Genomic DNA, 26,608 nt, shown 5'->3' with positions numbered 1-26,608 from the left:
CCCTTCAATAATGTCAATTTAATTAAAACTAAAATTATATTTTAAATTGATACAATTAAATATATCTCATAAAATTAATAATTAGTTTGTTTGTATTTCTAAATAACAAATGGTTTTTTAAAATAAATGTATAGGACTAAATTTCACTCTTTGTTATGATATGAGGACTGATAAAGTGATTTTACCATTTATGAACGAATGTTACATAAAAAAAAATTATAAAACCCCTAATTCATGAACCAATCCTTCCTGTAACCTGTTCCTGATGTAATTCTCTTCCAATTTGATGCAGTCCAAATTTTGCCCTAATTAATCAGCAGGTTCTACATCTCCCTTCTTCCTCATCCTTTCAATTTCAATTCCCCTTCTTGCGTTATTGTCGTTTAGAGGATACATTGATTGATTAGAGACTGGTTTTTATGTGTGAGTTTTATTATTATTGCAATGGGAATCGGAAAGCTGATCGTTGTATGTCAATCCGGCGGAAAGTTCACCATCAACGCTGACGGAACACTATCCTACTCTGGCGGCGATGCCCACGCCACCAGTCTCACCGTCGATACTAAATTTGGTGATTTCAAGTCTGAGATTGCTGATATGTGGAAGTATGACCATGACTCTCTCACCATTAAGTACTTACTCCCCAACATAAGCGCACCCTTATAACCATTTCCACTAACAGAGACATTCAGCGCTTCCTTGAGTTCCATGAAGATTCTGCTTCTGCTGATGTTTATGTCCTCACTCCCTCGCCTCCTGCTCCTAGCGATGCCACCTCCATGCCTTGTAGCAGGTCAAGAACCTCTCCTTTTCATACCCTTTCCCCCCTTTTCTTTTGGCATGTGCTTGCGATTTCTTTGTTGTCATGAATTGTTAAGAAAATAAAGATTTATGATCAGATCAGATCATTTTAGCTTCAGTTGTTTTGTTATCAAGTTTATTACAAAATATACGGGGAATATGAATGGAAGATTTAGTGGAGGAGAAGGGTGTGAATTTAAGTATACTTAGGATTGTACTGTAGAACATAAGAGCATGATTAGTTAGCGGTTTGGGGTATAGCTGTAAATGAGAAGTTCAAGTTACTCAGTTTGATTCAGTGACTCAGTCAAAATTCGATTTAAATGGACTCGAACTCGACTCGAGTTCTTAACGAGCCGTAGTAGTGAGCTACTTGATATTTGACTTGAAAAGCTCGAGTTCGAGCTTCAATCGAGCTAAGTCTAAGAATGTTTCGAGTCGAGTTGAACTCAGCTTTGAACTTTTCGAATCAAGTCGAGCTCGACTCACTCGTTTACATACCTATTTGGGGTTTATTTGGGGATTAAGATGATGGTTGCAGTTTTGGGGATTGATTTTTTTTACGTTTTGTTTGCTTAAATAGTCTGATACTTACCTATGCAGGTTCAGTCATACAACGCCCAATGTATCTGTTTCTCCTGTTGATGCTCCAACTGATTTTGCCACCGATGAACCTATATATCCTCCCGATGCTCCTATGGATTTGCTTCCTGACGCAGAAGACACCAAGAAGCAGAAACACCTCGGATTTCATCGTGGAAGAGTTGCATTACAGGAGTAGGTCAGAGTTTTAATACTCGGCGTGAACTTCACGATGCTTTGGACAAGTTTTCTTTAGCACACGGTTTCCATTACAGTCTTAAAAACAGCGGTGGAAGGCGTTTTCGGGCGAGGTGTAAAGCTGAAGGGTGTCCTTGGTTCATTGTTGCGCCAAAATTGACTAACACCAATTTGTTCAGGATTAAAAAGATGAATGACACCCATACCTGTGGTGTGGGATCGATACGAACAAGTGCCTCGAAGAAATTGGTTGCGAGTATTGTAAAGGAAAAGTTACGAGATACCCTGACTTATAAGCCACAAGAAATCATCGACGATATTCGACTGGATTTGGGGATCGAGCTAAATTATGCACAGGCCTACAGGGGGATAGCTGCTGCACTAGAGGAAGTTCAAGGTTCACATAGAAAGGCTTATAATCAGTTGCCTTTGCTGTGTGGGAAAATATTGGAAACAAATCCTGGCAGTGCTGCCATTCTCAACACCAAAGAAGACTCGAGTTTTCAACGAATATTCGTCGCTTTCCATGCATCACTCTATGGATTCTGGAATGGTTGCCGCCCTCTACTTTTTCTTGGCTACACATCTTTGAAGTCGAAATATGGGGGAGAACTGTTTACTGCCACTGCTTTGGATGGAAATGATGGTATTTTTCTAGTAGCTTTTGCCATAGTAGATGTATTGAGTGATGATAATTGGCATTGGTTTCTGCAGCAGCTGAAGACTGTGCTCTCTATTTCTCATGAGATAACATTCGTCACAGATATGAAAAAGGCGATGAGTGAATCCCTCGGGTCTGTGTTTCCGAATTGTTTCTATGGTTATTGCCTGCATCGGCTAACAGAAAGCCTGAAAAAGAAATTTAAGGGATCATTAACTCTAGAGGTTGTTCGTGTGCTAATTTCTGAATTCCATAAAGCCGCCCACGCACCAACTGCCGAAGAGTTCAAGAAGTGCATTGAGACGATAAAAAATATATCACCCGAGGCTTACGAGTGGGTCCTGCAAACTGAACCTGAGCACTGGGCAAATGCATTTTTTAAGGGGGCTAGGTACAATCATCTTAAATCTAGTGTTACAGAATCATTTTGTGATTGGGTTTCTGATTTACCTGCAATGCCAATCACACAAGTGATCGAAACGATACGCCGTAAAATGATGGAGTTCATCTATACACGGAAGATGGATTCAGATCAGTGGTCAACAAAGCTTGCCCCCTCTTCAGAGGAAAACCTCCGACGAAGCCTTGTCGATTCACGTTCTCTTGAAGTAGTACTTTCACCCGGCAGTTGTTTCAAGGTTCGTGATACTTTGGACATAATGAACGTCGTCAGCCTCGAAAATTGGGAGTGTAGTTGCAGGGAATGGCAGATAAACGGCCTACCGTGTTTACATGCCGCGGCAGCGATCGAGCATGTAGGCAAGGATGTGTATGATTATTGCTACAGATACTTTACGACCGAGGCTTTTAAAATTACATATTCCGAATCCATAAACCCGGTTCCATCCTTAGACGGGTGTACACAACGGGAATCGTCGGAAGTGCTTGTACATCCCCCTTGCATAGCCCGTCCGGTGGGGCGGCCAAAGGAAAGAAAATACGCACTTATATCCGAGCAAGCTGTTAAGAGATCACTTCAGTGCAGCAAGTGCAAAAAGCTTGGGCACAACAAAAGGAAATGCAAGCAATCTTCTTAGGTGTAAAAGTAGTAATTTATTGTGTGTAGTTTTTGTACAAGTTAATCCATGGAATCCAAATATAACCAGGCATTTGTGAGCACCTGCCAAATACTTTTCAACACATAAATCTTATTATAAGATCGTATTTATTCGAAATATTCTTAATTATTTAATAATAAACGTTTCATATTTGAATCCAATACCTTTGAAAATAATAATCATCATTTTAATCACTAAAATCGTTAGAATCGTACCTATCACTTCAATAGTTAATAACTGCAACTTCACTAAAATAGTCAATAGGTAAAATATATATATATATATATATTTAAAAAAACTTAATATTTTGATTCTTGATCAAACATCTATTATATTTGTTAACTCAAATTCAGATTTTAATTCCTATATTGTGCTTTTAAATTTAATAATTTTCTTTTAAAGTTAAGATATATTATATTTTTAAAATAAATGTCAGAATCTACATAAGGTAAAATATCATGAATATTCTTAACCACTTGATCAATTAATAATTTTTTTAATTTAATAATTTTAAATTCCTATAATTAATTATATTATCTAACAAATTATAATTTAAAAATAAAAAATACTAAATTAGAATTTACCCAGGTCAATGGGGTTCCAAATTAGAACTGGAACCTTCCACCATGTTACCGGAGCCGGATCCTTCTTCACAAAGATAATGCCTTCTGGAGTTTTGCGACCATGGGGTTATAAAACCTTACTGTAAACACCTTGGAGACAGACACGTATCGCTTTTCACTCTAAACAGCTTGGGAACTGACACGTGGAATGCCGAATGTCGACACCTGCAGCCTCACACGTCTCCCAGTTCGGCACTTTGCATGACAACCACCCTGTCACCCCCTTTAAATTCAACACCCCCATGCTCTAATTCCTTCATCATCTTCTTCATCCATCTCTGAAACAAGTTTTCCTATAGAAAAAAATACAATCTATTGCTTTACTTTCACATCATGTTTTCCAAGGGAGTTCCGGTTTGGTTTTTCATTCTGTCCACAGTCCTAATCGCCACCAGTGTCGTGAGGTGCACGAGCGTCGGGCACACGCCGTCGACGGACGACGATGCTAAAGACTACTCGAGGCTGAAGGCCAATACAGAAGAAGCCACAGATGAGATCAACAGGCAAACACAACAAGCCAAAGATGAGCTGAAGAGCAGGACACAAAAGGCCACCGATACGGCGTCGGATGTTCGAAAAGAAGCCAAGGAGTCGACCGAGTCGTGGACAGGATGGGCTAAAGACAAGATATCCGAAGGTCTCGGGTTCAAACAAGACGATGCTATGGATTCTATTAAGAGAACCTCTGATTCAGCTGCAGACACTGCTACAAAGGCCAAGGACAAGTTCAATGACATAACCTCAGGTTGATTAAAACACTTCAGTGACTCAGTCATAGTACTATAAATTGCTCTCCCGGTTGGTGTCGGTGTCCGTATTATAGATGTTGCAGACGTTACTATATAGATGTTGTTCTAACTTTAACATGTATTACGATATGATTGTTATATAGCGTTGCGGTCATATGACTTTAGTTTAACTTGCATTACATTATATTTCACTTGTTTACTTAGTGTTAAGTTGCCGTTGCGGTGTCACGGTTGTGTGTGGTGTTGCGGTAGTATCATGTTGACCTTAAGAAAATGGTATGATCCGTTATGGCCGTACTTTAATACTATGTTTGTTTGCGTCTACTGATTTGTTCGTCATTGGGCAGGAGCCGGTGAATACAGTGCAGGGAAGGCCAAGGACATGAAAGATTCAGCCTACAAGACGACGGAGGACACCGTGAGTGCCTCAAAGGAAAAGGCCAGTGACTTACCAAATGCAGCAAAGAAAATGCGAACGCAGCTACTAGCAAAGCTAAAGAGGGAATAAACACTGCAAAGGAGAAAGCGAAGGACATAGCCGACACAACCAGCGAGATGACGAACGAAGCCAAAGAAAGGGCAGCTCGACGGGGGGAAGAAGCGAAGGAGAAGGCGGCGGATGAGGCAGAGAAGAGGAAGGCTCAGACGGAGAGTCTGTCCTGGGCAAAGGAGAAAGCTAAAGAAGGTTATGATGCGGCCAAAAACAAAGCCGGAGAGACCATGGAGGCGGCAAAGGAGTCGATAGCTTCGAGTTACAAATCGGAAAAGCAAAAATCGCAAGAAATGAAAGATAATTATGTTAACGGTGGTGGGCGTGAGCGTGATGAGGAGCTGTGAGGTGGCTGCAGCTATGGCAATGCAATGAAGTTGAAGGAGCTGATGTATAAACTAAACCTGTTAGCTTGCGTTTTAATTTCGCACCTTTCTCTTAATAATATTTCACTTTAAAAAAATTAGTATTACTCAAAATCAAGACCGAGATAATAGCATAGAGGAGAAACATTAAGAAAATATTCTAAATTTATTATTTTGATACTAAGAACTCAGCACCAAACTTCTAAATTGTTCTAAATCGATCAAATTAACCTCACCTACTTTAATAAGTTCGATTATTTATAACTTGAAGCTTTTAATAAATTTGATTTTTAAATTTGAACTGCCTCGATATTTATAATAATATTTAGAAAATTGGATAAAAACATGAGCCTCATTAAGAAAATATCCCTAATCCCTAAACCTATAACCTATATGGAAGAAAAAGAATAAACCATCTTAATGTCGTACAAATAGATGTTTAACTTGGTTAGTGGTTAAGTGTTCTTTCTGCACTTGGATCGTTGGTTTGAATTTATATTTTTCAATCATAAACCAAATATTGAATTTAATTTAACGATTAAGTATGCATATTACCCTAAAATTCTATCTGTCGCATCAATAATTTCGTAAAATTTAATAATCTAATTGATTTTTTCATTGATCAAAAATAAAATTAACCCCATAATTAAGTGATCTTAGTTTACCACATATTTTTACCATGCAAATTTTGGTATTTACTGTATGCAATCCTATTTAAGCCTTCATTCCCGGTAACGATTCTATTATCCTTTAGTCTGCTGACTTCCTTTCTTCATCGTCTTCTTCCTGTATATTCTCCATATTTGTATTTATGAATATTTTTTTATAGACCAGACAAGGGACAAGGACAAGAACAAGAAGAGGTTGGAAATCGCTAAACCAACTGATTTGGTGATCCTGTCTTTCCTACAACACTGTATATTATCTTTTGTATATATTACTATTGTATTTGGTAGTTTTCGAATCGATTACTATTGTTTTCTTCGTTTACAAGAGTCGATACGGCAAATGGGAATTCTGAAAATGGGGAATTACGAGCTGGGGAAGATGCTCGGAGAGGGAAGTTTCGGCGAAGTTAAACTGGGAAGCAACCTTCATTCCAGCCACCCTTTCGCCGTTAAGATTCTCGATAAGTCCAAACTCATCCGGCTCAACATCGCCAATCAAGCATACATTTAAGCATACATTTATACATGTATACATGTATACATTGACGAGTCTAAAAATATTTTTTGAAATGGACATGTATATATTAATCATATAATATTTTTGTATGAAGTTGACACAAATAATATTTAAAGATCACAATTAATAAAATAAGTAATTAATTAAATAAAATTCGAATTTTAATTAAATAAGACATATACATACCCACAAGCATAAACGTACATCCGCGACTGCATGCATATATACGTACGTATGTATGTAGAGAGATGGATATAGATATATGTTGCTTCTGCACCTGACATATAACCATCTAATTATTCGCAGATAAAGAGAGAAATAGCCATCTGAAGCTACTCAAACATCCCAACGTTGTTCGCTTACATGAGGTATCACTATTATTCATGGTGCCGCCTCGGAGATATGGTCATGTGGCGTCATCTTGTTCTCCATCCTCGCTGGGTATTTTCGTTTCGATGATACAAACCTTGCTGTCCTCTTTCACAAGGTATGTATGTCACTATGTATGTCTGTATGTATGTATATATGTATGTATGTACGTAATTTTGTTGTGGGATTTCTCAGGTTTCGAAAACGGTTATGAAGATGCCAAAAGGGTTATCACCTGGTGCATGGGACCTGATAAGAAGGATGCTTGATCCGAACCCTAAAACCAGAATAAAAATGGCGGATATTAAAGATGATGAATGGTTCAAGCAAGATTATATACCTGCAGTACAGTACGATGAGGAAGAAGATATATACATCGATGAAGAAGCCTTCTCGATGTCTGAAATGGTATGAAACATGAACTCCACAAAATTTTTCATCTTTTGATTCCATAATTTGCAGAACTTTTAACGTAAAACTGATGCAAAAAACATATCATTTGATGAAGGGATCTGATGGAAGTAGGAGTCCCGAAGCACCCTCTCGTATTAATGCTTTTCAGTTGACAGGAATGTCTTCATCCCTAGACCTATCTGGTTTCTTTGAGCAGGAGGTGAGACCATCCATCCATACATGCATACATACATAAGCTGATTGACAAGTTATTTGGTTTCTTTTAGAAGGAGCTTAGACCATCCATCCATACATGCCTACATACATATATACATGTATTAGGGGCAGATCCACAGATGCACTAAGCCTCCTAGGGCTAAGTGCATCCCATTATTTTGAAAAAAACTATAAAAAGCAGTCTAATGTGTTAAGGGGAGGAGAAAAAATAATGAAATTTGCATATCCAATGTTTTCAAAAAAATATATATTAAAATTTTTGACTTCATTTTTAAATTTCTAGATCCATCACTACAAACGAATATGAGCTGATTTACAAGTTATATGTGCATGCAGGATGCATCTGAAAGGAAGATCAGATTTACACATCCAATCATTCGGCTAAGAATTTGCTTGCAAGGATCAAAGATACTGTAACAGAGAAGGGATTTCGAGTTCAAACGAAAAATGGAAGGGTTAGTATACTTTGTGGAATATATATGTATTTATGTATGTATGGTGCTCAGCTTGTAATGCTCCTTTTATATTCAGCTGAAAGCAACACAAGAACAGAATGGCCAGACATTTCTAGGCAGTCGTCTTTCTATTACAGCCGAGGTAATTCTCGAGTCGAAATCGAATCGGCTTTTTTAGCAGATTTATCACTAATTTGATGATTCTGTAACTTTTTCAGGTGTTTGAGATAAGCTCGTCCTTGCATGTGGTTGAATTAAGAAAATCATATGGTGATTCTACATTTTACAGGCAATTGTGTAGGAAGCTGTCAAATGAATTAGGCATTCCTCAAAGCCAAGTGCTGGCGTCCACAGAGATTTTATACGTTCATCCCGTAAAATTTTATAAATTTATCCTCCTAATATAAGATTATGTGTCTGTCTTTGTATATAGAGGATTATCGGATACAAGATTTTGTGCCACGGGGGCTTTCCTCAGCCGTCAAGTCCCTCCCTGCTGGATTTCTTTGGTAGCCGACTCTCGGCCGGAACAATCACTGCTCTGGACTGCTGGTTTTCGGGGCATACCAGAGTTGATTGGCCTTCATGGGCTTGAGTTGTTCTTCTGCAAAAGAGTCGACTCATTACTATTAGCCGTAGAAGTAGTTGTGTAGAGTTTAGATGGTTGAGGTTCGAAGAATCCATCAAAGATTCAAACTTGTACAGGAAGACCAAATGTAGAGTTGAATTCATATCATTGCCTCATTGGACAGCGAAGCAGTGTTATTTGAATTATTTCAATGTAATTCTATTTGAATTATTTTAATCAATTAAAAATTTCCGAATTCAAACTTATAATATTTGAATAATAAAAAAATCAAAAATTAAAATATACTGTTTTGATCTTTAGCCAACTCTTATAATATTATGAGTTAATTTCACAACACATTTTCAAACTATAATCTTTTTTTTTTCTAAATTGATCCTAAACTTTTAGACATTTTAATTTTATTCTCAAACTATGACTTTTATTCAAAACTAATCCTTAAACTTTTGGACAATTTAAATTCATCTTCGACCCGCATTCTAATTTGGTTCCTAATTAATTTATAGACGTTCTAATAATGTTCTCAAAACTATTCAAAAGTTTGAGGATGAAATTGAAATACTCAAAAGTTTGATGACCAATATAAAATGAGGGTCATAGTTCGAGCATGAATTTAAAACATTTAAAAGTTTGAAGATTAATATATAATTAAAAATATAATTTATAAATGAAATTAGAATATTAAAAAAATTTAAAAATTTAAAAACTAAATAAAAATTATAATCGGAGGATGTGTAATACAATTAACTCTAATATTATATATATTTACAATACACCAACTTGTTTCCAAATAGTGAAAACATAGACATCGTACATACTAATTTCAAATATGAATAAACCCGTACATGCTTACAGAATGAACTATTCAAACCCAAATCATTTAAGAAAAATATGTTACCCTTTATCACTTTGATCACTCCTTAGATTTAAAAGAACATTTTTAAATGTGTGAAAGTAAAAGTAGTTTACATAAAGAACATATTTTATACCTTAAAAGTTTACACAATCTTACCTATTTAAACTTCAAAATTTAAAATTATAATTTTTTATAAATTCTAAATCTAATCTTATTCTTACATGAAAATACGAAAAACAAAGATAAAAAAATTTGACAAACCTTCGAAATATGCTTACTTAAAAAATTCAAATCATAAATTCAAAATCTTGAATCCTAATATTTATATAAACTTCACTTGTATATTGGGTAATTTTTCTAAAATAAAACCTAAATGAAATTTTGTAAATTGAATAATGGACGTTTGGGGAAAAGGGCCGGACTTGAATTTAGCCCAAATTGTACCACCACTAAAACCCTAGAACCAGGAAATACAAACAAATTCATTTCCTTTGCTCCACTATGTTCAAATCAAAAACCCTGCCTTTTCCTTTTTCCAAATAGAAAAACCCTAAATTTCTGTTGTGTGATCTGTTTTCTTTCTCTTCGGCATTTGCTCAATGCTTCAATTATCAATGGTGGACTCCATCTCCCTCTGCTTCACTGAAACCCTAATCTATAACTAGTAATAAACTGGATCATTAGTTGGTATTATCTCAGTGTGTTGTTAACTCCCAAGCATGGCGGCCTTATCAACCAGAAGCCTCATTTCTCGTCTCCACCACCACTTCATCTCCCCTAATCCCATCCCTTTTAATGTTTTAACCGGAAGATTCTTCAGTTCCGATGCCTTAATGGATGCCTCCCAAATCGTCCATCAACAACCCACACGCATAATCACATCCACCCCATCTATCATGACCCCAAACTCCAAGCGAACTGGGATCATTGCCGTCAAGTGCGGCATGACTGCTCTTTGGGACAAATGGGGCGCTAGGTTACCCATTACCATTCTCTGGGCTGATGAAAATATCGTCACTCAGGTCAAGACTGTTGAGAAAGAAGGAATCTTTGCCCTTCAGGTAATTTCATTCCATATCTTTAGCTAGGGGTGAATGTTTGATCGAGCTAGTTAAAAAATTGAATTATTCTGGTTGACAATACCATTTTATAAATCAAATTTGATTTGAAATTTTTTTGAGTTGAGTTTATAAATTTCGAATCTAGTTGTTCGAAATTCTTAATAAAATATTTATAATATTAGTATACTATTTGATTTCAATTTGAACGTTTTCTATAACTATATTCAATATATATATATATCATATTGTGTAGATGGAATTGACTCAAATTTGAAAATCAATCAATTAATTACTTAACATTTTGAATTATTTGAATTTTATTTTATAATCAAATTTGACATTTTTTTAATCTAGTTTATGAAATTATAACTCGAACTCAATTCGAGTTGAGATTTTCCTATTCGAGTTGAAAAGATATTTTTCGAGTGAGTGGAGTTTTGCTCTCCCCTAACTTAGCTTTACTGGTCAGTCATGTTATGGAATCGTGGGTAAAGAATCACTTCAAGTGCTTTGATGTATGGTGTTGCTTTAGATTGGTTGCGGCCACAAAAAGCCTAAACATTTGACGAAGCCTGAAGTGGGTCATTTCAGAGCTCAAGGTGTTGATTTGAAGAGGAAATTGAAGGAGTTCCCCGTCACTGAAGATGCTCTTCTTCCTGTTGGTACTTCCCTTGGTGTTCGCCATTTTGTTGCAGGCCAATATGTAGATGTCGCTGGAACTTCTAGAGGGAAAGGTTTTCAGGTGATTTGATTAATTGTTTTGATCGATTTTCCTTTTATGCTTTCATTGATGAATTCATTTCATTTGTTGTTAGGACTTAAATGATGAATATATTCTATATTCCAGTTGTTTTTAACTCTAGCAGGTGTTTCATGCTTGGAACTATATGTGTAGGGAGAGATTAATACAGCTAGCAATGGCAGTTCAGATGCTTTGATAACTATTTATAGTATTGCAAATTTTCTTAGTGATACTTGATTGGGTTGTTGACAGTCACTTATCCAGTCATGTTAATGCATCGAGCATGTGTGTGCAAAATCTTTCTCATGTTCTTAACACAATCAAATGTCTTGTGTTTCTTTTACTTGCCTAGGGTGGAATGAAAAGGTGGGGATTTAAAGGAATGCCGGCATCTCATGGTGCATCATTATCACATCGGAGTATTGGTTCTACTGGCCAGAGGGATGCTCCTGGAAAGGTTTGTATTGCTAGTTTTTAATTTGCAATACCTTAAAATGTATTTTGAATACTGATTATTCTCGGGAATGTGTAACACTCGTATTTGAGCATTATTTTAGTGTAACCTCCCCCTCCCCCTCGCCCTCCCCCCCCCCCTTTGGGTACATATACCACTGTACCTTGGGCTACACAATAGGCAATAGCATTGTACTTGAGCCTCCTGGGCAAAAGGCTCAAAGACTAACTGTTAAGATGCCTTCTTGGAGAATCTGAACACTTTCTATTTTAGAGGTTCGTTGTTTTGCCTTGTCTATAATTTATTGCATTGATGTCGTTGGATGATGATGTTAACTTCTTAAGCATGATAAGAATACATGCAAAGATAATTGGATCAGTAATTACTTATTTCGTATGCATGTATGGATTCCTTCATATTGTTTAAGCTTTCGTATTTGTGAATGACAATAATATATACTTGTGGAAACTTCATTCAATCATGTTCATTTGATTGATTTGTATTTTTCCCACCCCTCGAATTCTACTGAGGATCACTTCACTGGCTCTTCATTGATACTGAAGCAGTTATGTTTATCTGAACTAATAACTTCATTGAAAAAACAATCGTTGGGCCTATTGCAACTTTCCTTGCAGGGTTCGTTCTACTTTTATCCATGTTGATACGACTGATTCAAACTTGTAAACCATAATGTGATTTTGTTCTACATACTTCTTCTCTCCATGGACCAACATTTTTATTCCAAGTATCACTTGATAATATGACCAGCTTAGGTTTTGGTTTGTCATGCGGAGTGCCCTCGAGCTATAATTGACAAGCAATTATCGTTATGTAGGTATTTAAGGGAAAAAAGATGCCTGGACGAATGGGTGGCAAGACGAGAACGGTTAAAAATGTGTGGGTATACAAGATAGATCCTGCGAGGAATTTGATGTGGGTGAGAGGTCAGGTATGGTTTTCTTATTTTAAAGTGCTTAAACGTTTATCATTGGTGTTTGCAAAACGGTTGCAAGCTTCCAACATTTAAGAATATGGGACTTGTGTATGCTTTGATGCTGTTTTCATGTTATTTGTTTATCTCGATGGATACAAACAAATTACATTGCATCAGTAATCTTGATATCCAGTTTGTTGCATTCCCTTTTATCGGCAGTATCATCTTGTGAGCTGGTTATCGTTTACAGGTCCCAGGTGCTGAAGGGAACTTTGTTTTCATAAAGGATTCTGTTTACAAGAAACCCGATGTTTCGATGCTTCCGTTCCCAACACACTTTGCCTCTGAAGATGAGGGCGAAACTAATATAGAACCTCTGGTTGCTGATCTTGGTGAGGTAGATCCATTTATGGTAGCAGATTGAGGAAGATACATTTTCCCGGAATTGTAGGAAGTTGTCGGTTTTTGTCTCCCGTTTATTTGGTACGAGGAAGGATTGTAATACAAGAATATGGTTATAAAGATGAGTATCGACGTCTGAATTTTTGAAGCAATTGACCATTGATTTTTCTGTAACAGGAAAGGAGTTGTTTTAAATAAATGGAAGGGACGATTACAAACTCAACAGCTCTTGATACCTTCTTTCTTTCTGCATACTAAATCTGCAAGAAAATCATTGGCTTGACTTGGTAGTAACACAGATGATTATGTAGAGAAAGAACAATTTGTCTGTGGTGAACTCATTAATGGGAAGAACTGATATTATGTGCATAGTTCGCTACAATTCTAAACCTACAAAATAATTGTTCCGCCTTGTTAAATTTGTCCTTTTTAAATTTTAAAATTATCTTAGTTAGTATGTTAATGTTTAACATAGATGATCGTCTAGTTCGAAACATAATAAATAGTTAAATGTTTATTTTGTAACTTTTAATGGTTGATGATTTAACAAAACAATTCTTTATAGTTTAGATTATTTTATAATTTTTAATAATCGAGAATTTAACAAAATAATATTCTATAATCAATGGATTATTTGTGTATTGTATCTAATTAATTTTTTATATAAATTTAAAATTATTAGATGAATAAAAATAAATAATTAAAATTAACTCGGTATTTTTAAAAAAATTTATAAAACAATTATTATAAAAATTAAAATATTTTTAAAAAATCAAAAAAAAAAATTCCTCAATTCAACCCAATAATTTTCGGTCTTCACCCTCTCCTTTGAATTATGTTCCATAATTGTTGTGTACGGTGACAACACAATTAAGTCGGGTCTTCTCCGACAAGAACACACCATAGCCTAGTCAAGGAGCCACCACCACACATACTCTTCCCTCTTCACTCAAATCTCCCTCCATAGCCGGCCATGAAGCGGGATCAGCTCTCCGAATGCGGCGGTTGCGGAACCCCGGAGCGGTTCTTCCTCCACAACCTCCGCCACAGGGCCAGCTACCGACGCCTCTGCACCAACTGCATCCTCAAGAACCACCAGGGCCTTTTCTGTCCCATTTGCCTCGAAGTCTTCAACGAGCCCCCTCCGCCTCACCAACGCCTCATCTGCGTCAAATGCCCTTCCGTTTCCCACTTCTCCTGCTCCTGCTCCTCCTCCTCTTCCCTCTCCCAATCCTTCACTTGTCCCCCTTGCTCCAACCCTAATTTCTCCTTCTTCAATCTCACCAACAAGAAACCCAAGTCAACGCCGGATCATCCCGGAGGATCCACCCCCGAAGACGACGATAACGACAACAACCCGTCGGCGAAAACGAGGGTTATGGACAAGGAAACTGCTAAAGCTCTTCTAGCTGCTGCTAAGATTGCTGCCGTCTCCATGACCAAAGCTGCCACCGTTGCTAAAACGGAGGCTGAACGGAGAGTCAAAGAGGCTACTTTGGCGAAGAAGAGAGCCAAAGAGGGTCTCGAGAGACTCGCCTTGTTGGCCCGTAAGGACATTGATAGACATAAATCGTCACTTTTAAGCACTCCCAAATCTAGAGTTGATGCTGCCGCTAAAACAAGCTCTTTATCTCTTCCTTCTCATATTCCTGAAAAGGGAAATAATGGTGGGTCGTATTCTGTTTCTGCTGCTAATGTACCCAAGTTGCAGCTTCAGCATAGCACTCATGGTATTCCTAATTAATCCATTGGTGAGATTCCAACAATCTTTGTAAAACTGTTTGTTTTTTGTTGGTATGTTTAGCCTGATGTTTATGGAACCATTATGTCGAATCTTTGTAGAGATGATTTAGGAAGCGAGTAACCTGTTTATTTGTACTCAGCATTTTGTTTGTACTCCATTGTAGCTTTCTCTACTTCCCTGTAAGTATTTTCATGAAGCTCGTTGTTTATGTTTATTTGCTTCCTTGTTTCCCTCCTTATTCCCCAAAACCAAACTTTCTGGATCCCTGCTCTAATTAAGCTTATATGCCCATTTAAGTTATTTGGCAAGAGGTTCAGCCTAGGAAACGCCTGCTTACAAGGGAAAAAAAGGTCAAAAATTGTCTTCGGATGCTTTGCATCCTCGGATATGTCCATTATTAATGCATGGCGATAGCAAATCTGGGTTTATATCACATTAGATGCTGCTATTGTTGTATTCTGTGAGTGCAGCAGGTTATTATTATATTGCTTCCTATCATCTAAGTGACGTCAGTCCTGGAATAAGTTGATCAGCATTTGAGACTCGATCGATAACTTATTCAATATCGTAAATACGTTGTTGTTTCAGAAGCATTGTTAGAAATCCATTTACTTCTAATCAAATTGTCTGGCATTATCCTTTTCCTAGTTTTGTTTATGTTGCTTGTTTCGTATATGATTGATTACCTTCGTTTACATTAGAGAATAGTGGTAGAGTGCTAAGAAGAATGAGATTAAAAAAATAGAGAATCAAATTTCTGGCCTTTGTTCAGATGTAGGTTGTGCAATGTTAAATTTTTGCGTAGTGATAATCATTTTTAGCAGTAATTGCTGATGAAGAATCAGTCTCTTTCTAAAGTGACTGCTGAATCCATAGGATTATATATTGTCTAATGGATTCAAGGGTCTTTGGGGATTTGGTTTTTTTGCTCTTGTAAAATATCTGATTACGGGCCATTCCCACGGTAGTAATACGGGACGTGGACGTGCTGAGTTTATTAATTGTTGAGGACTTATGGCATTAAGATGAGGATGAGGGTCACCATACCGGATGTTCACATACCGGGGCCTAGGTGGAGCTCTATTTGCTTTTCAAAGTTGATGAGGATGATGGTCACCATGCTGGATGTTCACGTACAAGGGCCTAGGTGGAGCTTTATTTGCTTTTCAAAGTTGCGTGCACAGATTGGTGCTTGGCAAAATTCAAGGCCAAAGATAGGCCTCAAGCTGATAAATGGTTTGGTTGTGCAATATGAGGGACTTCCTGGTTGTGTTCTGAAATGTTGCTGGAATTTGGATTTTGATAAGAATGCGTGCAATACGCATTTGACGACTAGTTTGTATCTCTTATTACGCTTCTTCGATGAATTTATGCCTTTGAAAGTGAAATTTGCTTCGTGATGCAATTGTAAAAATGTTCAGAAGGCTGACAGATGACAGATCAACGGCCTCCCACTTGTAGAGTCACCCCTATTTATTGATTTTATAATGTATGTTGTTGGATTGAGGTTAACATTCAATCATCAATATCATTGCACTGAGTCAAAAGAGCCTAGCTCTTTCAGTTTAATGCCAGAAGTCAAGGAGGAAAGGTGCAGCAGAGCCTGGAAGCCCTGTCTGTCATACAGCGAGCTAGAGTTGTGACTAAAAATTATTGAAGAAACGATTATGGTTATTTTGTACAACTAGTATGATTAATTTGTTTGTGAAATTCTTGAATGTAATTGATTATTCTTTTATTTATTCATTTTCTTACCAACTACTGTTGCCATGTTTTTATATGTATAACATCTGTCTACATTCTTCTCGAGATTCCTGAAGAGAAGAAAAGGAACCTGTTCTGGATTCCCCATGGTGCCACCAGTTGTGTGGATGTTGGCTGTTGAAGTTTGTGAATAAAGAGTTTATCCATTTGCATGATGGGAGATCCATGGTGGCCTTTTTATGCACTCATTTGATATATATCTCTTTTAAGATTTGGGTTTCCCTTATGTATGAGATCAAGTGAGTTGTGGAAAATGAAGGCAGTGGTCAACGAATTGAATTCTCTTTCGGATTCAAGTCAACCAGAGGTTGGATTCAGACTCAGTGAATCAGAACAGACGACTTAAAATTTTTGGGGTCTAACGACATCAGTGATGTCAGTTGACGTGGTGGTTTGTTACGGTGAATGGTGACTGAAATTTGTACTTGTGTTTATACATCTAAAAATTAATAAAAAAAATGTCTTATCAAATCAAAAAAGTAATAAAAATATCAAATCAGCATAAAATTAGAGAAATAACAATTGAGTGATTAAAACATTCAGTGTCAGAATTTAATGATTAAATTGAAAAATTTTAAACTTAAATGAACAAAATAGGAGTGAGAGTAAGGTTTAATGCAAAAATTTGTAATTTACCCGGAATTAAATAAGGTAAACCCTAAACTTATTTTGAAGATTGATTTATACATAAAGAGAGTGTCATGCGAGAGATTTTGAGGTATCTGCTTTCTGCATATGCTTCATTCTGTAATATTTGATTTCTCTACTGCCCGAGTTTTCGTTAAAAGCTATTGGTCTACCTGAAATAGGGGACCGTTATCGCCGCTATTTTTCTTTGCACTGTTATTTTACGGCCGGGATCCGCTGCTATTAGCGGTGGCGGACGGCGGTATTTGCAACCCTGCAAACATTGTTTCGTTTCGTCAATTCTAATTGCTTCGACTTTGAGCGAAAGAGATACATATGCCAGAAAGCAAGGCGGTGATTGGTCTGAAATGGGAACCAAAGCTTCCTGGTTTGCCTTTGCCATCTACAACCACCTCTGTTTCTGGTTCTGGATCCTTTTCTAAATCCCAGAATGAGCCCCAAAGCACTTCCCTTTGGAAACCCAACCAACAACTTGTCAACGGTCTCTTTGTACCACCTAATGATCCTTCAAAGGTTAATAAATTGCTTAGAAAGCAAGTCAAGGACACCGCCGGCTCTGCCTGGTATTCTTCATGTTTCTTTTTTTTTCGATCTCTTTTTCCTCGCCGCGTAAATTTCACAATTCGTTCTTCAACAGGTTTGATATGCCTGCCCCAACTCTCACCCCGGAGTTGAAGAAAGATCTTCAATTACTCAAGGTGCTCTGCCCTTTGCATTCCCTTTTGTGTAATGTATTTTTGTATATTGCTGTCTTCGTGACAACATGCCTTTTAGATGTATCATATCCGATTGTTGATCATCATATATTCAATTCATGTTTGAAACTAATGAAGATTAGGGTTTAAGGTTTAATAGAAAGATGATTGAGTTAATTTTTAGTTTGAACTGAGGGGTATATTGTTTTAGGCTTTTTAGATGCATCTATTCCAATTGTCGATTGTCGAATCTTCAATTCATGTTTGAAACTAATGAGGATTAGGGTTTATAGTTTAGGGTTTAAGGTTTAATATAAAGATGATTTTATTTTATTTTTAGTTTGAATTTGACTTCATTGGGACCGGGTGTATATTGTTTTAGGAATTTTGTCAACAATATCTTTCTAAGAACATGCTTTTTAGATGCATGTATTCCAATTGTGATTGTCGAATGTCGGATGTTGAATCTTCAATTCATGTTTGAAACTAATGAGCCTATCAGGATAACTAATATGATTTTTGTTTTAATTTAGCTTCACTATAATTTTTTTCTAGGGAATTATTGTTTTAGGAAATTTTCTGAATTATATCTTCTTGTCATAACTACAATTCATGTTGAAACCAACGAGCTTATCAAGATGATTGATTTAAATTTTTAGTTGGACTTTGACTTCACTATAATTATTTTCTAGGGCTTTATTGTTTTAGGATTTTAAATGTTCATGTCTTCGCATGAACCCAATTCTTGATATTGGCTGCTCGTGTTTGCTTGTGATACAGTTGAGGGGAGCCATTGATCCAAAAAGACACTATAAGAGGGATTCAAAATCCAAAGCACTGCCCAAGTACTTCCAGGCAAGTTCACTTGTAACACCCCAACCCGTACCCGACCCGAATACGAGTCTGAGGTGTCACGTTGACTTTTCAAACCTTGACACTTAAAGAAAAATCCCGGGAAATTTAAAACTTTGTTTAAAACAAAATACTTTAATTTACATAAAAGAGATCACAAAATACCAACTCGATCAGAGTGCTCATAATTAACAACTTATTACATGCCAACACTCTATACACGCCAAAATATATACTTTGTTGATTACTTCTGATCTGATCTTCAAGTAATAATACTGTCCTTGCTACTTCTATTCTTGCTCTTCACGTTTCTTGGTACCTACGTGTAAATCACTTACACGCTAAGTCATAGACTTAGTGAGGCAATAAATAAACATTTAACAACAAATTCATGAATGTGCATTCTTATCATTTGATCATGACATTTCAACATGCATGTATCTATCACATGATAACATATATAAGCATGTCAAGCACATGTAACACTTACCTTCTTGTGCCACTTTCACTTTAATTTATCTTTCAATTGTATTGCCCATGTATATTATTGAGAATAGAGGTAAGTGAGTACATTGAGGTTGTGCACTAATGCTGTCACCACAGCTCGTATAAATTCCCTCATGGGGCACCGAACATTTGTTCAGTATTCGTCCCGAATGACTGCTATATATGTCCCGTAGGACCATTACGTCCCGAAGGACTACGTCCCGAAGGACTACAGAACCCTCGACTCTTGGCATGCCAACTATACCTATAGCTCTCGTATCATATACTATGGGCATTTATGATGAATACATTTCTCATCACTTGTTCTTTCTCTTCTGTCACATACCACATGTATGTGTAACCACGTATTTCATATCATATCACATGTATCACATATTGCATATTCATATGTCATTTCATATATTCACATAGCTTTTCTCATTTCACATGATCATGTCTCATAGCATAATCATGTATGCATGTATATCATGTAACATTTATAATAATCTATACTCATTTCATGTATTCATGCACATATAAAAATCATGAAATCAAATAACAATTTAGGAGTTACTTCTTACCGTAGTAATTCCATCACTGGCTCATCGCAAGCCAATGTTCGTTCAATAATATAAGTACAATAAAAATTGCACTCACCTTAACCTTGTTTGATTTGAATCAATTCTAATCCTTTGATTATTCCAGAACTTGTTTAGGCTCAATATCTACATAAATATAACATTTCAAAACAACTATCAGAAGCCTAAACCTTAAACTTGATGTTAATAACTTAAGCCAGATTATTGAACCTAATTTCATTTTTCCTTTAAGGGGGAATCGATTCCCCCCCAGGGGAATCGATACCCCCTGGACATTCTGGAAAATTTCGTCCAAGAGGGGGAATCGATTCCCTTCATAGGGTATCGGTTCCCTCTAACCAAAATTTGTATTTTAACCCCGAAAATCATCAATTCTTCACTTAATTCTTCTATTTTAAACCCCTATCATGCCATTAAATTCAACTACCATTACTCAAACCAACTTATATCCATGAAAATCATCTATAACTTCAAAATCCTATCCTTCATATGAAATTCAAGAATCATACTCAAATTTCAATATGTTCTAAATACAATTCTAACACTTCATATTCTTTAATTAGGATGATGACAAGTCAAATTTAAATTTAAATTCAAATTATCAACTCTTTTCCATGATTTCATATAAAAACTCGTTTTCTTAAATCTCTTATAACTTCTTCATCTTTTGATTATAAGACAACTTAAGCTTTCCTTAAGCTTAGTTATCATCTAATGATCAAAACCCAACCTTAAAATCAATAAATAACCAACAAATATAAAACTCACCTTATGATGTGGTTTCTCTCGTATGAAGGAAGAAGAAGAAAAATTCTCTGGATAATCTTCTTTCTTCTTATCCTTTTCCCCCATGTATATCTCTAACATAACATAATTTAATCATTTAATGGTTAAATGATCATTTTGCCCTTTAATTCCTTTGATAATTACTAATAACTTTCAGGAAATATTTCTGAATAAATCATTAAACTATTTAAATATCCTACTTCAATCACCAAACTCTGAAGTATTATAATTTAGTCACTAACTCGTATTTTGGGATGTTACATCACTACTATGGCATAGTGCATATTTATTTTCATCCTAATTGGTTTATCTGAAATCTCTCTCTTTTGACATGCAAGCAGGTGGGAACCGTGGTAGAATCCGTGACAGACTACTACTCAGGTAGAATGACAAAGAATGAGAGGAAGGCAACCCTAGCAGATGAGCTGCTTTCTGATCCAGCTGTTAGGCAATACAGGTGAGATATCGTATCGATAAGTTCCTTCCGAAGTCTTTTATATGTATATCATTATATAATACCTAGTTCCATGATCGAGTTTGGCCCGGAAAATGCTATTTTATTCCCCTGTTGCAGAAAGAAGGAAGTTCTAAGAATATGTCAACTCATAATAGATGAATTGGTTGGTATGCGGGATGCCTTAAATAAGTGGCCTGGATAATCTGCAATCAGGAGGAGAATACCATTGACTTCATAACCAAACATTGTTGCTATCATTTTAGTATCATCATTTTTATTTAGACAAGAATGCTTTTGCACAATAGCGATGCACGCTTTTCATTGTCTGTCAACTTTTTACAGGAAGCGCAAGGTTCGGGAGATAGAAGAACGTAATCGACCAGCTGGAAATGACAAATGGAAGATAAAAGGTAGTCGAACATTCAAGCGTGCAAAGAAGAGAAGGCATTGATGGTTCCTTACTATATGTCGTCTTGAAAATTTTGACCCTTGTGGATTATACTAGTGCAAGTTTATGTGTCAAATCCCATGAAACAAGTGGAGTCTATCTGGTTGTTTTAAGTGTTGTAGGTGCGTATCTATGGCTTCTTTTTTTCAGATTGAAACTATGGGATATACCCTAATATTGATTCTCGATTCTACACATTTTAGCATTTTGATTGGTATTGGAGAGCTATTTAGATAAAAAAGCAAAGGGGTTTTGAGGAACTGCTCTAGTTTACTTGTTACCAACATAGTGTTTAGGGATTGGGTTTTTGGTTGATTCCAACTTGACTTGAGTGTTATATCTGTATTCGTCATCCAACTTGACCCGAGTTTAGAGAGGATCCACCCGATTCAAAATTTAGTCTGATTTTGAGATATAACACCACATTCGCATGACTTGGTCCAAAGGAATTACGAGGTTATTGATCTAGACCGACTCTGCTCAAGCGATCAAACTTATTAATGGGAAAGACGCAGCAAGCAGCGCCATTTCTCTCGTTCGTACAATTGTTTCTTGGCGTAGTCTTGCTTGGGAGACCCTCAGTTGGATTACACGCACAGAGAATGCGCTGCTTATGTTTTGGCAAAAATGAGTCCCCAAAACCTTGCAGAAGTTTGTTATTTTGACACCCCACCGTCTACTGTCTCACCTGGTGGAACATGAGGCTAATCAACAGCATACAAGTTAACCTCCTTGGTGTACTTTCAATTCAAAAAAAAATATTAATTGCTTTTCTTGTGTGTATATATATATTACAGGTGTATTTTACTTATAATATATGATTTTTCAATATTTATTTTTAATAATTAATAATTTATTATTTTATAATTTTTAATGTATACTTTTATTTTTAGTAGTTTTTTTAATAATTTAATTGTTATTTTTCAATTTATAATATTTTTTATTTTAAAAAATTAAATAAATCCTCAAACTTTCTAAAAATCAATTAGGCCTTTAAATTCGATCAAAACATCAGATTAGTCCCTCTATCACATCATCATCCATTGTAGATTACCACGTAGTATCGTAAATTTTTACATCAACGTCATGATAATCAATATTTGATTTCTCTAATTAAAAAATTAAATTACTTTTTTCATTTAGAAATTAAATTGAAGGAAAAAGAATTCAAGGGTTATATTTATTTTTTCACAAAAGTTTAAGGCTCTAACATACCAATAAAACTAATATATATAATAAATAATAGGATAATTCACATATTCAATATTTCAATTATCGCTTTAATTATCCAACTATTTTTTGTTTCAAAATTATATTTAACATTACGTTTTTATTTTGGTCACCTGTTATTAAAAAACTAACGATGATGTTGATATGTCACCACAAGGTAATATCATGTAATCGTTAACTTATTATTAAAAAATGTAAGGTCAGCAACTCTATGATTTTTTTAATGACGGATGATCAAAATTAAACAACAATGATAGTTAATATACTAAACTTGCATTTTTTGGTTCACGAAATGTAATATTACCAGGGAATAGGATTACTGGGAATGTTGTATTTTGTGTTTGGTTGGTTTAGTAAGAATGTAAGATTACAGTGTTTGGTTAAAGGAATAAAAGATTATTGAAATGTATATTTGACCAAACTGTCCTTATTATATATTTGTATAATATTACAAGTTGTAAAAAATTTATATATTTTCTTTAAAAAATTAAATTCGTAATATTTATATAATTTTTTACAAAATTAAAAATATAAAAAAGGTTTAATGAAATGATAAAATTTTATTCAACCCCTGAACTTCATATAAAATTTTAATTATAGATTTTTTTTTGTAAATCTAAAATAATTTAAGGATAAATTTGTAATTTAACCTTCGTAGAATCTTTATTATTAAATGACAGAAGAATGATATTTTTGAAAAAAAATAAAAATTTAAGAATATTTTAGTTCAAAACGCCGGTAATGTTACAATACTTGTTGAAACATTTTAATATTTCGATATAACAAATTAAGTTAAATGGATTTTAAGATTTTCCAAATGATTTTCTAAGTATATTCGATATAACTATTCGAATATCAAAACATTACTCCAAATATTTCAAAAATCATTTTTGATCCTTACTTAAGTGTAAAATTAAGTTTTAATCATAAAACAATTTCAAAATAATTTTACAAAGTATTTCGAACCAATTCAAAGCCAAAAATTCCAGATTACTCAGAGGGAATCGATTCCCCCCCCATAGGAGGAACCGATTCCCCCCCTGAATGGTTTGGCTCCGAGATTTCCAGAATGCTCGGAGGGAACCGATTCCCCCCAAGGGGGTACCGATTCCCCCCTGTTCAACGGTCGAAATATTTGAATTTTACACTTAGGGAACCGATTCCCTATGAGAGGGAACCGATTCCCCCCACTGTCCAAGCTGTTTTATTAAATGTTTTCACACTAAAACGGCTATAATATTTTCTCTAATTATCCCCAACGTTCAAAAGTGATCCAAGGTGTATTTAAGCAAGCTTAGAAGCCATTGATCAATAAGAAGAAATATCAAGCAACTAGAATCAAGAGAGAATCAAAGAGAAAGCATCAAACCTCAAGTTTGAGCATTTCAAGCCTATTTTCATTCAATATTCTTTTTGCTTTCAAGAACACTTTCTGTGCTCAATTGTATTCATCTTTGAGTGTTCTTTTCTTTGTTCTAGAATTGTGCAAACATCTTACCTTGTGAGGTTTTCTTATAAGTTTGCAAATTTGTAATCTTCTCTTTGAGAAAAGAGTGTTCTCAAGAGTTGGGGTATACTCTTGAGGGAATTGTAAGGTTATCTCTTTGGCCTCAAAAGAAAGAACAAATTAGTGAATTTGTTGGAAAATCCTTAGTGTGGATAGCTAAGGTAGTGGACGTAGACTTTGTTTGAGAAAGTCGAACCACTGTAAATCGCTGTGCAAATACTTTCAATTCTCTGCAAAAGCTTCCACAAAATTTTATTGCCAATTCACCCCCCTCTTGGCTAATTTCGTCATTCGATTAACTCAACAATTGGCATCAGAGCCTAACAAATTTGAAGGTTTTATCGCCTCTTGAGTCGATTCGGGAAGAGTTATATCGATTATTAAAGTCATCAATGGCCTCTGCTTCAAACTTCGACTCCGGTCTCGATTCGATGCCCGTCAACAAGCCTCCTTTCTTCAATGGAGCTAACTACGCCTATTGGAAGAATAGAATGATGTACTTCATTCAAGCAAGTGACATGGGAACATGGAATGCCGTAGAAGAAGGATACATTAAGCCTATCACTCATCCAAGGTTGTGGAGTGAAGGAGATACAAAAATGTTCCAGCTCAACTCCAAAGCCATCCATATTATCTTTTGTGCTCTTGGACCAGGTGAATACGGAAGAGTTTCATCGTGTACAACCGCCAAAGAAATATGGGACAAGCTTCAAGTCACACATGAAGGTACCGATGAGGTAAAGAAATCAAAAATTAGTATTCTAACGCATAGCTATGAAAATTTCAGGATGAAACCAAATGAAGACATCAAAGCTATGACGGATAGATTTTCAACGATTGTCAATGGTCTCAAATCATATGGAGAGATCATCTCAAATGAAAAGCTTGTGAGGAAGTTAGTCTACTCCCTCCCAAAATCATGGCAATCAAAGAAGACGGCAATCATCGAGTCTAAGGACCTATCGTCCTTAACTCTTGAAGAACTTATCGGTTCACTCCTCACTCATGAGATGATGCTTGAAGATGAGGTGGACCTTGATAAAGTTGAAGAGACACCAAAGGAGAATGAGAAGAAGAAAAACATTGGAGTTGCTCTCAAATCCACAAAAGATGAGAGTGATTCTAATGATGATGATGATGACGAGGAAATGGCATTGTTTGCCAAACGGTTCAGAAAAATGATGAGACCTTACCAAGGAAGAAAATTCAAACGAAACGAAGGCCTCAAAAATGAACCAAAAGAGAATGACCCAATCATTTGCTATGAATGCAAAAAGCCGGGGCATGTCAAATATGATTGCCCACAATTGAAGAAAAATGGTCAATCAAAGAATAAGCACAATGCTCATGTGGCTACATGGAGCGATGAAGAAGGTTCCGATGAAGAGGAACAAGAAGTAGTAAACTTGTGCTTAATGGCATTCGGGGAAGATTCTAAGGTAACCTCTAACTCATCCGATTTTGATGATTTATCTTATGATGAGTTATTTGAGGAGTACAATGGGTTGGCTTCGGATTATGAGAAATTGTTTTTAAAATATAAAAATGATGTTTCAAAATTGAAAAATGAAAACAAACTCATATCCAAAACCAACAACGATCTTGAAAGTAAAATCAAAAATTTGCAAATCAAACTAGAAGAGTTTGAAAAGAAAAATTTAGATTTGCAAAATTTACTTTCAAAGATCAATGATGATCATCAAAAGAAAATTGATGATCTTAAAACTTCTTTTGATAAAGTTGGAACAAAACATTTTGAAAAAGGTGAAAATTCAAAATCCAACTTTGTTAGAAAAAGTTTTAGAAACTACAATCATAGAGGTCCCCAAAGAACCTCTAATGGAAAAATCATTAGAAGTGTGTGGGTTCCTAAAGAACTCATTACTACCAAAGATAAAAATATCCTACACAAATGGATACCTAAAGGGACTAGAATTTTGGAAACTAATGAATATGGACCCAAAAGAATTTGGGTACCAAAAATCAAAAATTAATATATGTTTGTAGGGAAAGGAGCATTGCTACAAGGCACGGGAAACAAATTCAAACTCATGGTACCTTGATAGTGGATGCTCAAGACATATGACCGGAGACAAAAGCCGGTTCATTGAGCTTAACGCCAAAAATGGAGGAGAAGTGACTTTTGGAGACAATTCAAAAGGTCACATTGAAGGTATTGGTACAATAGGTA

The 26,608-nt window shown here is 35.8% G+C and overlaps 3 protein-coding genes and 2 pseudogenes across 7 annotated transcripts; all 5 read left to right on the top strand.

Annotated features, from left to right (window-relative positions):
- Window positions 1-203: 203 nt before the first annotated feature.
- On the top strand, window positions 204-13,375 carry LOC120158712 (50S ribosomal protein L3-2, mitochondrial-like). 4 transcript variants are annotated; one of them, XM_039169513.1, is made up of 5 exons: window positions 10,118-10,669; window positions 11,202-11,411; window positions 11,764-11,868; window positions 12,701-12,814; window positions 13,050-13,375. In XM_039169513.1, the coding sequence occupies exons 1-5, from the start codon at window positions 10,328-10,330 to the stop codon at window positions 13,221-13,223; spliced, it is 945 nt and encodes a 314-aa protein (XP_039025444.1). In that variant the 5' UTR covers window positions 10,118-10,327; the 3' UTR covers window positions 13,224-13,375. The 4 variants fall into 4 exon arrangements, with proteins under 4 accessions (XP_039025440.1, XP_039025436.1, XP_039025433.1 ...); XM_039169509.1 differs by lacking the exons at window positions 10,118-10,669; window positions 11,202-11,411; window positions 11,764-11,868; window positions 12,701-12,814; window positions 13,050-13,375 and adding exons at window positions 204-320; window positions 429-793; window positions 1,405-2,227; window positions 2,299-3,365; XM_039169505.1 differs by lacking the exons at window positions 10,118-10,669; window positions 11,202-11,411; window positions 11,764-11,868; window positions 12,701-12,814; window positions 13,050-13,375 and adding exons at window positions 204-320; window positions 429-793; window positions 1,405-2,227; window positions 2,296-3,365.
- LOC120158738 lies at window positions 4,203-5,544 on the top strand (annotated as a pseudogene).
- On the top strand, window positions 6,536-8,761 carry LOC120158127 (annotated as a pseudogene).
- A 691-nt stretch (window positions 13,376-14,066) lies between the features above and the next one.
- LOC120158746 lies at window positions 14,067-15,352 on the top strand. Its single transcript, XM_039169523.1, has one exon. It carries the CDS (start codon window positions 14,175-14,177, stop codon window positions 14,943-14,945), a length of 771 nt encoding a protein of 256 aa, XP_039025454.1. The 5' UTR covers window positions 14,067-14,174; the 3' UTR covers window positions 14,946-15,352.
- Window positions 15,353-17,349: 1,997 nt separating this feature from the next.
- Window positions 17,350-21,804, top strand: LOC120158755 (rRNA-processing protein fcf2-like). 2 transcript variants are annotated; one of them, XM_039169530.1, is made up of 6 exons: window positions 17,350-17,360; window positions 17,665-17,920; window positions 17,995-18,055; window positions 18,833-18,907; window positions 21,117-21,232; window positions 21,575-21,804. In XM_039169530.1, exons 2-6 carry the CDS (start codon window positions 17,673-17,675, stop codon window positions 21,681-21,683), a joined length of 609 nt encoding a protein of 202 aa, XP_039025461.1. In that variant the 5' UTR covers window positions 17,350-17,360; window positions 17,665-17,672; the 3' UTR covers window positions 21,684-21,804. The 2 variants fall into 2 exon arrangements, with proteins under 2 accessions (XP_039025461.1, XP_039025459.1); XM_039169528.1 differs by lacking the exon at window positions 17,350-17,360 and having other exon boundaries at window positions 17,500-17,920.
- The last annotated feature ends 4,804 nt before the right edge of the window (window positions 21,805-26,608 follow it).

This window comes from Hibiscus syriacus, unplaced genomic scaffold (assembly GCF_006381635.1).
Source record: "Hibiscus syriacus cultivar Baekdansim isolate YM2019G1 unplaced genomic scaffold, ASM638163v2 tig00002841_pilon, whole genome shotgun sequence".
NCBI lineage: Eukaryota > Viridiplantae > Streptophyta > Magnoliopsida > Malvales > Malvaceae > Hibiscus > Hibiscus syriacus.
Note: the sequence above shows the minus strand (reverse complement) of the source record. Positions and strands in the feature narration are given on the sequence as shown.